At 33.9% G+C, this 14,319-nt stretch overlaps 1 protein-coding gene across 4 annotated transcripts; it reads left to right on the forward strand.

The window, feature by feature from the left end:
- The first annotated feature begins 4,773 nt into the window (after positions 1–4,773).
- Positions 4,774–13,768, forward strand: LOC119642225 (syntaxin-4). Of its 4 annotated transcripts, none has more exons than XM_038041307.1 (8): positions 4,774–4,805; positions 6,736–6,846; positions 11,411–11,504; positions 11,578–11,820; positions 11,907–11,980; positions 12,078–12,215; positions 13,280–13,390; positions 13,459–13,768. In XM_038041307.1, exons 2-8 carry the CDS (start codon positions 6,805–6,807, stop codon positions 13,528–13,530), a joined length of 774 nt encoding a protein of 257 aa, XP_037897235.1. In that variant the 5' UTR covers positions 4,774–4,805; positions 6,736–6,804; the 3' UTR covers positions 13,531–13,768. The 4 variants fall into 4 exon arrangements, with proteins under 4 accessions (XP_037897235.1, XP_037897212.1, XP_037897219.1 ...); XM_038041284.1 differs by lacking the exon at positions 4,774–4,805 and adding an exon at positions 6,039–6,571; XM_038041291.1 differs by lacking the exon at positions 4,774–4,805 and adding an exon at positions 6,039–6,571 and having other exon boundaries at positions 6,748–6,846.
- Positions 13,769–14,319: the final 551 nt, after the last annotated feature.

Raw genomic sequence — 14,319 nt, forward strand, 5'->3', positions numbered from 1 at the left:
CGATCTCTACTTCATGCAATTGCGCCAGTGTAGCCATTGACTTATGACATGGACCCTTGGTGAGTAAACACGTTATTTATTTAGAAAAGAACATTCCCATGTCCAACTTTTCAGGCAAAATAATGAGTGCACTGTATCTGCGTCCTAAACATAGGACGTTAGCTTTCTTATGAAACTACACCTTCTCCTTGTTGAGGGTTACGTTCAGGGGTTTGTTGATATATTCGGGTGTAACAATTTCTTTTGGGCGTTCCGTGATCGCACGACCTCGTTTAAAATCAACAAACCGCCGAAAAACGAAGTAACAGAACTAGTGTACGGTCATTCCTCCAAGATGAATGTAATAAAGAAGGAATGATATAAGGTCTTTAACGGTGGAAATACCGACATTTGTATATATATATATATATATATATATATTTACCAAAATGGACATATATATTTGTATTTATCAATCCCATCAAGCGGAACTTGATACTTGATTATTAAAGTAAAATTTAAAATCCACCTTGACACTCTAAACAGAAAGTTTACTAAGATCAGAAAAAGTATCAATTCCTTTAAACATGAAAGCGCATCTACATATTTTGTTGGGTTGTCCCGAATGATAAGAAAAGTTTTGATTCCAAGTGTGGTTCTAATCTGTGACATCAACACATGCAAAGATAGGCGCGCATGGCTAAATGGATTTCAAGCTAATCGAGACAATACACCTTATGGGGTCATTACATCCACTATACCTCAGTTTGCCTCACGAGTTTTCTACTTACGACTTTTCAAGTCGAAAAGATGGTTGATGGAAATATGATCGACGGACAAATCGATCGGTATAGCATAAAGTAAGTCTCAATTTCTTCTGGATGTTGTATATATCTGCACAAACTCAATATATCTATGTAGAAGAAGTGGTCTTACTTAGAAGCTTTTCCTGAAATACAAAAAATTAAATATTATTATTATTATTACTATTATTATTATTATTATTTTCGACTAATGAAATAAATTCTTAGACTAAAAAAAAAGAGATTGAGCACTAGCAACACAGGCTATCGGCTCTAATTTAAATGAATGTACATTAGATAATGAGCTTAGTAGTATTAATAAAGTAATATATAGAATTGATTTTCGATTCTAAAGCTGATTTTCGAATGTCCAAAGGGTTAATCGTTCCAAATGCAATACTTATAGCCAAGGAAAAGTTAAGGCAGTCGCAGAAAATGTGCTTTATAGTAAGAGTTTGTCCGCAACAGCAGATTGGGGAAGAAGACTTCTTCAGAATCCATTGGTGAGTTGCAATTGTATGACCAAGGCGAATTCTCGAGAATGTTTGGATCTTGGTTTTCTCAACATTTGTTGGATATAGAGGTGGAGTTAATTGAGGGTTATTGCGAGAGTAGTGTTGATGATGGTATTGTAAATTTCCTTCTGCAATTTTCTCTTTAACTTTTCTTCCAATGTATCTTTGAAGCTTTGAAACTTTTCCATGACATCATCCATAATTAGAGGAACAGAAGCAGCATACTTTGCCGCTCGATCAGCCTGCTCATTTCCCAGTAAACCGATGTGACATGGTACCCATAATATTTTAATTTTTCCGTCGGGTGTAGTAATTATATTCCTTAATTTGTTGATGGTGTTCCATGTCGAAGTCGAAGGGTTGCGAGTAGCTTGTAATACAGACAAACTGTCGGTAACAATGACGGTTTTGAGTTTGTTTTTATGGGCATGGTTGGCAGCGTGAAGGATAGCTCTGGCTTCGGTTGTGAAAGTTAAATATTATTTATAGGGTCGCTTCGATTCTCCATTTTAAAAATTACACCTCACTATTGCTTTAACACAACCAATTACTTTGAAAGTTTTTTTGCAAAATAAACACAAGCATGCCTTCTATAAGTCTGTATATATTTTTAATCCTACTTCTCTGTTTATCTGCCTGAAAAAGGTTCTTTTAATCTGGTGTAAGGGAAAACGGCAAGACATTTCCGGATTACCTAATACAACCAGAATAGCATTGTTCGAAAGTTTAGTTTTTTTTTTTAATTTTACATTAACTTGACTCAAAACTTTTGAAGAATACTCTCAACGATGCCGAACCGGTGTGAGAAACTTTAACTTTCAATGATTAATCTTAATCATCAATTATAAAAGCATTCCTAAAGTGTAAGTAAGAATACTACAAACTTCGGCTAAGTTCGTTCGAAACTTGCATTGCATTTACAAAAGTAATGCATGTTGATTTAGTCCAACTGTACATACACTTACACCGATATCTATACCATTTACATATATATATCAAGAAATCCAACTGATCCAGTTTGGTTCGTATCAAATTTCACTGACGAATTCAAAACTCGATAATCACATGCAATACAATACTAGTTCTAAACAAATCGGAAAATTTCTCGGAGAGATAAATGATCGGATGTTTGAATTAACTTAACAAAATGAATGATAAATGATTTCATGGAAAGCGCTATTAAATATATATTTCTACTGATGTAACTAATATAGGTTTTTTTGACTTATAGTTTATGTAGAGTACAAACGATTCCATGAATTCATATAAAAATGTTAAGCTAATTAAAAATGAGTTATTATTATACGTCTGAAAAAGCTTAATAATTAAATGAACCAGTTTCACTACATTAGCGAAATTTTTGCACTAATTGACCTTTAGTTTTGCCTTTTAGCCAACTAAGAAACAATTTACGGTACTAAGCAGTGTATTTAAGTTAAGCTGGAAAAACAAATTATACATGGTTGACTTTACAATAATCCTATCTAGGTCGTCTCGTATATGATTTTCTTAAAGAAGCGCATCGCCTCATTCGAACAACTTTCATATTTTTTATATATAAGTAACACTTGAAAATTCCAGTGTATAGTAGCATCTGTATAGTCGGTCGATATGCAAATGTAAAAATTAAAATATTAATATATAAATACATATATAGAACGAAGCTAGAAAGCATAAGGGCAGAAAAGATATTAATTGAAATGTAAATGAACAAATGCAGCTTTCAATATTTGAGACACCGACGAGAGTGTAGTACGTGTATGAATAATGTTAAAAAATAAATGAAATTGCACACACAAAAACTTAAGTTCAGTAGAAAGTTGAACACATATTAATACTGTAAGTTAAAAAAAAAAACAAAAAAGAAATGAATATTTATAATTCTACAAAGAAAGAAAGAAAGAAAGAAAGAACGAAAGAAAGAAAGAGGATATATAATTGATTGTGGTCGAATTTCGGATACCAATTATCGGAGCAGATATATTTTTGCAAACATTCATAGTTGGCACTCAGCCAAAAATAATGAATAGACAGTGCGGCTCGGCTCAAATGAATCTGTATTCTCAAGCAAAGAAAAATGAAGCTCTTTTCCAGACAAAGAGACGACAACGGCTCTAGCTTTCTCTTACATTTATTCGCCCCTTGCGAGATTCGCTTGCCTTGTATACGCTTGACTTGTGTAGTTTTCGAATTCATTTAGAATGCGACTTTGCTTACCTATCTCTCTTGCCATTGGCAGAATTCTTCAAGTCATAAAAAATTAGAGAGAGCAATGAACGCGATGTATTATATACATATATGTATTTCACCATAAATTTTAAGGCTTAGTATTTTTTTCTTCATGATCGCGGGTTCAAATCTCAACTCCGTTAGCCAATGTCAGACAAACTGCCAGTAAATGTGATCTGCCCATAGCTACGCGAAAGTAGTTACAAAGCCGAAGTAATTACGGAAGTACTGAAAAGAAGAAATCAAATTCCGTTTGCGCCCATGAATTTCATTTGATAGGTGTCAAAGAAAGCCGACCGATTTCTAACGAGACTACGATACTTTTTTTACCGTTTAGTAGTGTGAGGTATAGAAAAATCTCTGCTCTTCAGTAAATAAAAATTTCTTAGTCCGCTACCGCACTACCGCACTGTCATATGGATGTATGAGGTTGCACTTGATTTTGATATTGGACCTAGTTTTTGTTTATAATATTATCAGTGATTCAGGGAACGTTCCCAACTCGTAAAGGTCGAACAAAAATGGGGAAATGAAAAGAAAGAGGGGAGGAAGCGATCGCAGCTTAGTGCATACATGTGCCTAATCGATAACTGTTATGCAAAGAGCAGTATTGCACTCACTATAACTGCAATCAAAGTAAACTCTACGACATGGAGACATTTGAACCCGTGCACACAGATTTGATAGCCGCAATTCTTACCTACTCAGCTACTCAGTTACCTATGCGGTCTTGATGTTAATTGCGTTTGAGTGCAATCTTAGTTTTAATTTAATCTAACCAATCTGTTGATTCTATTGCGCGCGTTTTCACATATTTTTGCTTGAGTTGATGGCTTAAAAGAAAGCTAAAAGGGCAAGTATGCTTTGCATATTTCTTTTTTAACTGAAACGTGAGTTGCTGTTCAAAAATGTAATTTTCGAAACCGTTACTTTAAGGCAAGAGTATATTAGTTTTGCAATTTCATTTGAAACACCTCGGAGAACAAAGTGAACATTCTCGATATATTCTCGACCATCGTCGTATGATGGAGAAAAAACTAAACTAAAGAGTTTTACCTTAGTTGTAAAAATCTAAACACATGTTACATAATGCCATGAAAGAAGAAAAAAAAGAAGAGTCTATGACGAATAAGTTACCAACTATAAAGAACATCGATCTCACTTATGATACTTGAAGAGATGGTGCGAATACGATCGCGAGAACCACGATTACCAAGAAACATTTTATAACGAAAGCATTAATGGGGACACAGGCTTTCTCTCCAATGAAGCTAAAAAAGTAACTTAAACCCTTGCTTTGACACTGTATCGTACGCATGCGTATATATAAAACAAATTCCCAAAGACTTGAATATTTTCCCGGAGGCTAGAGAGCAGATTGATAATTAAAATAAAATATATACAATTTTTTTTTTTTTAATTACACTGTTCAAAAATTTTAAGAAATTTCGGGAAGGCCTACTTCAGTGCCTACTTGTAAACGTTATAAACGGTTTGATTAAATTATCATACCCTATCTCCCTAAAGATGGACATAAATAACGAAACCCTCGCGCGTAATTAACCTAATTATATACAAGACTTTCATGTACAATGTTCTCAACGGTTTTACCGCTAAATTCTCCTGATAACGTAATTTAAAAAAAAAAAAAAAAAAGTAGCAAACATTTTCCAAGTAGCAACGAAAAGAAAAAAGCGGTTGGTTGTGTTTACAATTAAGAGAATATTTTTTAGTTCAATTACATACACAAAGAGGGAAAGGTAGACGGATCTACATGAATTTTTTGTTTTTTTTTTTTTTTTTTTTTTGCTATATAGCGCGTTTATACGTTACATTATTAAAGAATCAGTATAGTTCGTTTACTTTATTAGTAAGTCAAGTCGCTTGTAAATCAAAAAGTTTAGTATATACATACATACATACATGCATTTATATATATATACTATATGAGAATGTTAAAAACATTTATATATATAGATAAATACATCAGAGTAGACGCGACCATTTACGTTTGTGTCATAGAAACCTATAGAGCTCACAGAGAATAATCTTTTCTCTTTGATTTGTTTTCTCCATCTATGACGGCTGTTTGCAAAGCGCTTTGCAGTTGCAGTCTCATCATCATCATGTTAGTTATAGTTGTCATCATAGTTAAGGCAGTAGTTGTGGTATTTACAGTTTTTCAAAGGAAATCTATGAGGACAAGAGAACAAAGCAAAGATATATATATATATATATATATAGATATAGATATGTATATATGTACATATGAAATGTAGAGAATGTTAGAAAAAAACACAAAAAGAAAAGCAAAAATGAATCAATTTTTACAGTCAGTCAGTTCGACTAACACTAATATAAGCAAGCAATAGCAATAATACGCTGGCTAATCAAATCGTCGTCATCGAAAACGAATTGAAGAATAACAAAAAAAGAAATATTAGTTTTCTTTCTACAAGTTTCTTTGTGCGCACCAGTTCTATATATATATATATATATATATATATATAAACAAACTTTATTAAAAAGTAAAGAAAAAACTTTGGGAAAAGGAAGAGAAAGAAAAAGAATTTTCAACCGCAATAAGCTTAACAAACAAAGATATAAATATTAAAACTTAAGTTGAAACTCTTTGCAACCATCGTATATATATATATATATATACGAAATCTATATCGGACGGTGATAAACTTTTCAAGTTTTATTTAATAATAACGCTTATGCTACCAGCCACCGTACCAATGTAACAAATGTATCGGCGAATTCTCATTTTGTAGCTAATAAAGTGCATTGTAACTACTCAGGCATCTTATAATTGAAATACACATGTGTACATGTATGCGTGTATGTGTGTGTGTGTGTGTGTATGTGTGTAGGTGTGTGACAAAACCTTATCAAACTTTATGGGCGCCTCTGATAAAATATAAGAACTTCATGTACTCTCTTCATCGAGATTGATTAACTAATACCAAGATAGTTAGTAATACTAAGTGAAATACTTCACATTTGAAAATGGCTAGAGATCGATTGCCCGAATTAATGCAGGTAAGCGAGAGTTATACAATATGAATGTAGCAAAATCATAAAAGAAAGCTATATATCTGAGAAGAGTAATACATTTGTTATATATGTGTGTTCTGTGTTACGATACACACATTTTTGCACACACATTTGCCATTGCCTCGAGGCATACGTTTAATGTGCTTTAGTTTTCATTTAAGCGCTCAAATACTTGGTTATCTCCAAATGGTTCTCTTACATTGGAGCAAGAAGAGAAAATGCTGCAAAATTCCAGTAATGTCGATGCCATATTGAATCCGGTAAGTTTTCAAAATTTCAATTTTCTTAACTTACCGCAATCGAAAAAGAATTTAAGAACATGCAAGAAGAAGCAAGAAACTTATATATAATATAATGTATATGGTGTAACATTGGATATGCGTAGATATCGATCGGGTCTAACGAATATCTAAAAATTGTAAAGTATTTTATTAATTAAGAATAGATTCGTTGACCTAACGGGATCCTTTAGATAATATTAAGACTACCTGTAGAAAAGTTATTTGATTCATTGCGGCTACAAGCTAAACACGCTACTGTAAGTGACGGAAGTGACGAGGTCACGAGCATTTTGAAAAATTTAATCTGGCTACAGATGCAATGTGAAAGTGAATTGAAAATTAATATTGCAAAGAAGACGGGGATTTTCTTTAAATGCACGACAAGGATAATCGTATGGTCTCTCAGTAACAATAATGCAGAGAAAAAGTCGCTGTGCATCTCGTAAAGCTCGTAAGTCTCGACACCTTGAGGCAAATAGAGCGCAACAAATTACTGAATCGCTCGCCAATTGTGTAGATATCAGTGGACGAACCTACACGGTGTTTGCGCAAAATAGCCATTTGTAGGGTTTTACCTTTTCGAAAATTCAAAGACCCTATAACCATTAACTAGTAAGTTTTGAAAATTCCTTTATCAAGTTCAATGGGCGGGTTGTGTCTATAAAGACCTGCTTGGAAAAAATTCTGTACATAAGATTTTTATATTCTGTCCACTTCGACCGCAGTCAATAACGAAGGAAATCGAAGCACATCCCTATTAGCAAGGGATGCGTACACGACGTAGAGCATATTAAGTTTATACGGGAGTACGCACTCGAGATATATATTAACAGAATTCGTTAAGCTGGCGGGGTCAAAGATAAACGCTATTAACAGTGAATTGGATCATACCAGTAACCAACTTTGTTAGTGTCTTAAAAATGGCGACCGATAGGAAAAACACATAAGCCCATGGTCATATATCAGAGAGACGGACATGAGACTTACACGAGGATGGAGACGCTTAAATCAATTTAAAAATGATTCTGAATCAATCGTGCATTCATGCGTTCCCGTAAACTCAATATACTCCCGGTACCACAACTGGTGAAAAGTATAAAAATGTTTATACGTCGTTCTAAATATTTTTCTAAATGATTCTAGAGATTAGGAAAACTTTTAAAAGTATTTTCTTCCTGGAAATAGATGCGAAAAGTAACAGAGGTTATTGCCTCCCAATTGAAAGAATACAACAGTGCAGAGCGCACGATATTTATATAAATAAGACGGAGCTATGTAAATTTGGGTTATTCATTGGAATAACAATTGGAAAGGAACAAAAAAAGCTCAGTCTTCTTATTGCATTGGATTCGACTAGAAGAGATATTGCCAAGGAATTTATCTGATTACTTAGTCTGACAAGATACTTGGAGAAATGCATTGAATTCGATTTTTGATGAATAGATAATCGAGGTCATCATGTATAGTTTGGGCTTTAACTCTACGATGGAAAGTCTTAGATTGATATTTTTGAAGGATATTTTCCAGGAAGATTGCAGGGTGGATGTTCCCCACAGTTGTACGCCATACGCAAAAATTTGTTGAAGGATACTCTTCTAAAATAATATCCATTTATTCCTTCATTTAAATTGAGATTCTGATCGAATCGGTAAATCGAGTCTTCAGGTTTTGAAGTCAACTTGCTGGCGATTAGTTTTTATATGATTCTTCTATCTTCTTCTTTGGTTCAACATGTAAACCGAGATATTTTACATAGCTATTGATATTGTTGCCATTCACCAAAAATAGCGCAGAACAAACACCCATAATTTACCGTAAATATAATAGGCGCACGTTTTTCAGCGTGTACTTGAATACTCCATTGGATTGAGGTGAATTTGTGGTTCGTAGAAAAAGTACATGGGGTAATTGCCAAAGTACTTTTCCACGCCTAGGTATATGTCACCGCAATACTTTTTACAAAAACAACATGATGACATTAGTCACTGGAATAATAAATTCCTCTCTACTACTGGCAGTAGTATTTATAGTCTTTATATTCTTTAAAATATTTTAGAGAGTGGTATTAGTAAATTACGAGCTTGCTACATATTCTATATTATTTGGCTTAGCCACCATAGTTAACACCTTCTCGTGCAGTTGCAAAGTGGTTCAATGCTAACGTTTTGTTAAAATTTATTCGTAAGACGACAACAGCCTTTGGTGATAAGAGTTTAATAGTTATTTCACTTTCACAATTATAACTATATATTTCTAACGTTTAGTTTGCTCATTTCTTCTTTAACTTCAGTTACTGTCATACATCTGGTAGGCCAATCCGCGAGAGGTGGGCTGCCTAGAAACTTCAATATTTTCCCTGTGTTTGAATTCTTACAAAACTTATTAGGCTAAAAAGTTCCTTTCAGCTAATAAAGACAACCTGTCTCAACAACCTGAATCAATTTGCTTGGTCCGTCGTTTAAGGTATATGGTAACTCTACCATAATTAATGATCATTAAACATGCCTGAAATGATCTTGATTGAAAAATTGTTATTTAATTCACTTTTTATCTCAACGGAGCGTAAGCGCACATCCTTTGTAATTGTCCTCAAATTCCTTATAAATAGAAGATCTGTAATGTTTTGCCATTGTTTTCTTAATGTTTTCTTCTTTCTTATTATTAATGTCAGCTGAATGAACCGGATTTCTAATATCTTCCACCGCAACATTAATTCCGGAAGAAGTTTGCAAACTCGGATCAAATTCCAAGTTGTCATCGTTTCAGTCTCTAAAAGTCGCAATCTCCGATCTACGAGGAGATTGTGAAGAGTCGTAATGAGGTTGCTAATCAATAGAGAGTGATCAGAACTAAGATCGCCATTGCTCTGAATACGAAGTAAATTAGCGGGAATATCAAGGTACACAACGAAATCCAGCGAGTAAAGAATTTTTCTTAAACCGCACGACTAGTACATGAGAGTTCGTGTGATGCCCACCAGCAATAAATGTTTCTTTTAACCGCTAGAAGAAATCATCATAATCATAACATTTTAATGAAATTCGGGGAACATAATAAACTGCGCTAATTAAAATATCAGAATCCTTGAAATTTATGTTGATATAAAAAGCCTGTTAAAACGATTTTCAGAAGATATGCATCCAGTAGCAAATTTCGCCCGAACCGCGGGCCCAGCACTAGCTCTATGATTGGACTGATTGGAAATTATAAATTATATCACTAATGTAAGAAGAATTTCGACAAAATTTTCATGAAGAAAAATTTCTAAATGAGTGATGCATTTGAAAGGCCCACTATCATTCCACATAGCGATTTGGAGACTTGTTTGCATAGTTTAGAGACGATGAGCGTCATCATATTGGAAAGAGTGTTTGTTATCTCAACCTGCTTCGTAATCAAGTCTTCACCTTTTGAAAAAGTATTCGTTTTTTTGAACATAATGGTAATTAGAAAGACTATTATTATCTTCAAAGCCCTTGTTAAGAAGAACAGAGATTTTGCAAACAAATGTCACATTTTGTAGAGGTATCGTCACTACTAGTACAGGATTTAGTTAGGCAATCATCAAAGGTAGATTTAACACAATAGACTTGCTGCATGCAATAAATTCTTGCATGTCCACAATCCTGACTTACTTTGAAAGGGTCTCTTCGCTCTTAGTACAGGATTTAGTTAAATGATTCAAACGAAGCCACATTTAACACTTTTGACTTATGCTACGCTATGCTATGCGTACAAAATCTTGACACCGATGGCATCTGATTTTTAAAGAGGCTTGCTTCAACTCTGAGGGCAGCATGTTTGAAATATTTCAAGACGTCAATCTTCTTATTATATACACTACGGATCAAGTTTATATAAAATATTGGCAATGGATCTTTAGCAAATTTATGGTACATACTGGGGACATTACGGACATTGATTCTCAGTTGTTCAACGCCGACTTGATATCACCGATTGGAGTAGAACGATGAGGGGCTTTTATTGCCACTCTTTCTGGTCTTGTCACGCAAATTGTTTACTAACTTCCTGCACGAATCTAATGGTTTTCATTGACCGCCCCTTCTAATTTCATAATTAAAGTCACTAGCAGCACTAACAGTTGGAAAACTCGCTATCAGCCGTTTCATATCACGTATACAAGTAATTACAATTTGCAGCGGCCTTGGAGTTATTATTGCTTAATTAGTTATTGCTACCATTAATAATAATTTTTTTGATCAGAGTTTAGAAGAGCAGAGAAACAATTTTTAGCATTTGTAAGGATTGCAGAGACTTTTTGTTATTTTGAATTCTGAATTTTGAATTTCGAACATACGTACTGACGTGAGTCACTGTTTCTATGCTCTCGTCGTCTGACGATGTGTACAAAACACTAAGAAAGAGGATAAGTAATAATTTTATTAAATAATTTAACACAATAACGAGAGAGATATTTTGTGCTTTACATATATATGATGATGATATTAGAGTAAGATATTATTTCGTTCATAATTGCTATGCAATGCTAGATAAGTTCGCTTCGTTTGCTTTCTTTTCATAGTACTCGGAAATACGTACGCATTTAGCGCAAATAAGCACAAATCTGGAATCAATGAATCGTATGGTGCAAACGACAAATATAAGAAGCTATAACGGTAAATATATAAACTATATATATATTTTCAGAGTTGCTAATCGAATCATTTATTATTCTTCTTCTTTGTATAGAAAATGAAATGGAACATTTCCGTAGACAAAATCTTCGTCTTGGTAATCAATTAATGAGTAAGTTTCAAGAATTTAAAGCAAATCTACCGCCGGAAGATGATTACAGTCTGGAGGCGCGTATGAAACGTACCTTATTCTATGGACTCTATCAAAGCTACATAAATATGTGGACACGCAATGAAGAATTCCTGCAATACTATGAACAGAAACTTAAAAAAAATCTTCAAATGCAATCCCGAATAAGTAAGAAAAGAGAAAGACAAAGAAAAATGAACATAAATATATAATAATAATAATAATAACACACTAATCAATGACTTTTTGTACAGTCAATTGCAATGCGACAGAAGAAGAAATAGAAGAACTAATATCAAATAAGACAACCAACTTATTTGTGGGGAATGTAAGTTTTTCAAATATTTTCAATTCATATTCGAATGCATTCTTAATAATTTTACTGCAAGTTTAGTTGTTTTTGTTTTCTTCTTTTGCTGCCCTAGATACTGGAAGAAACAGAAAAGGAGCGTAAAACCTTAAGAGATCTTATGGATCGTTTCAATGAGTTGAAAAAGTTGGAAAAATCCATAGAAGAAGTACACGTTTTATTCTTAAAGATACAAACCTTAGTATTGGATCAGGTAAAGTATATCAGAAATCGAACACAATAATAATGCGGATTTTTTTCCAATACATACACAATAACAACCATATATATGTTGTTTCTTTAAATTATCGCCCCTAACTAATAATATCGACAAACACCACTTTATTAAAAACCTACCAAAGAGTTCGGTTGTTTTGCCAGCTCTGCGCCAAATTGCGGCGCTATTGCTATCTCGTACCGGAGATATCCAATTTGTTCCAAAAATAGCTATCGTTAGGTGGCGTTAAGGAAACCAAGTGCGAACAAGTGTGGCGACCGTCTTGAATCTTCGGTCGGAATACTGATTTGAATAGTAAAATCATTGAGGTGAAAATTAACGCCATGTCCATCTTCCTTGATGTGATTTCGAATTCAATTCGGGGGAAACTTGTCGCACGCGAAACTCCTATTCGACTGCAATTTTCAAGTCAAAGTCATCCTCATTCAATGAAAGTTTTAAAGCGACCGAGGTCTTCAATGCATATTCCGGATGGAATTCCAAATCTTCGAAATCTTTCGAAAGGAGTAGAAACAATAAAAAGGGAATATTTCTAAGATACCTATTGAAGGCTAAAATTTCTTATAGAAGGACTAACTGATAATTGCTTAAATAAATCAGTCAGCAACAGACGATGCTATGAAAATACAAAAACGCTCTACTTGTGCTGACATCAAGAAAATGTAATCTCCTCGAAGCCGAAGTACTATTAGTGCCGATCATTTTTAGCAACAATTTTTTGATTGATTTAAATAGTACGGCCTAGAAAACATGGTAAAGTAATTACAAAAAACGAATAGATCTAAATTGGAATGCGTTAAACCGTGTCTTACTTACTTATAGCGATTGCACGCGTACTTTCTAAATAAAACTTTAAACCTTATTATATAACCGAAAATTGGTTCTCTAAAATGTTTGGGTCATGAGTAAATAAGTTCTAACAGACATTTACGATGACTTCATTTTATTATAAAATCCGCATTTTGTAACTTTAAGGCTTTTGCAATACCGATCGTATGAACGAGGAAAATTATTAACAAAATTAATTCGTACTTATGTAGAGCGAAACTGTACAAAGGGTTGAGTTTCATGCTCAACAGGCCAGGGATGCTGTAGGGAGAGGTGCCGATGAATTAAGTGATGCCGATAAACTGCATCAAAAAGCTTTCAAGGTTAGTTCACATCATTCAACTTAAATCGTGAAATCTATTAATTACTGCATAAATGTTTGAAATTACAGAAAAAATTTTATTTCATCCTAATCCTTATTATTATTTTATTAATATTGATACTTGTGGGTATTTACTTGTGATGTGAGGACAATCTATTATAAGGTTCCTGTCATTTGTTCGCAATAGTAATTTATAAGTAGACTAAGAAAAAAATTATATTCGCTTTGGGGCGAATCTGAGATGCCCACCATCTCTCGAAGTATTTCAGATCAGCAATATCGAATGTAACAAAACAAGCATGAGTTCAGTAGCAACTGGAACGATGTTTGTTTCTGCGTAACAGTTGGCAAAGTTACGGGTTGTTTTATGGCGGCTGTGATAAAACGAATCGCGGTAACTCTAGTGTGGAACTGCACGCTAAGGCTTTAGGCAGCGACGCTAAATAGGTCAACGGGACAACATATCCATGCGATATATAATCAATCTGATAGTGAGGCACTAACCGCCACCGAAGACGTTTAGAAACTCAAAAGTTTCCCCCTTTGTCATCGGCCGTAGTAGTATCATTGTGTGTGGCTGTTGTAGACTGATTTGTGGACTAATCAATATCATTTTCAAATTGATTTTGTGTATGCGAAACTTCAAATTTCCGGCTCGATTTGTGCAACCGTGAAATCATTAATAAAACTATACGATGAATACGCATTAGACCTCCTTAGATTTGGATATTCCTGATACATATATGTCAAGAATTTTAGTTTGCTTTTTATTATAATTGACAATTTCCAGTCTTCTTGCTACAATATGCCCAGACGTCATGTCATGTTTACTTTGAAACCTAATCTATGTCCCTCGTCTAGATCATATCTACTATAAAGGCTTTACTGCTTTCTATCTCAAATTGTTATTGTCATGAATACGGTTGAATC

Source organism: Glossina fuscipes, unplaced genomic scaffold, assembly GCF_014805625.2.
Source record: "Glossina fuscipes isolate IAEA_lab_2018 unplaced genomic scaffold, Yale_Gfus_2 0, whole genome shotgun sequence".
NCBI lineage: Eukaryota > Metazoa > Arthropoda > Insecta > Diptera > Glossinidae > Glossina > Glossina fuscipes.

Coding starts and splice junctions, on each gene's coding strand:
- LOC119642225 (XM_038041284.1), top strand. CDS start 6,539: ATGGCTAGAGATCGATTGCCCGAATTAATGCAG. Junction 11,505..11,577: donor AAATATAAGAAGCTATAACG/GTAAATATATAA, acceptor TTCTTTGTATAG/AAAATGAAATGGAACATTTC. Junction 13,391..13,458: donor TGCATCAAAAAGCTTTCAAG/GTTAGTTCACAT, acceptor TTGAAATTACAG/AAAAAATTTTATTTCATCCT.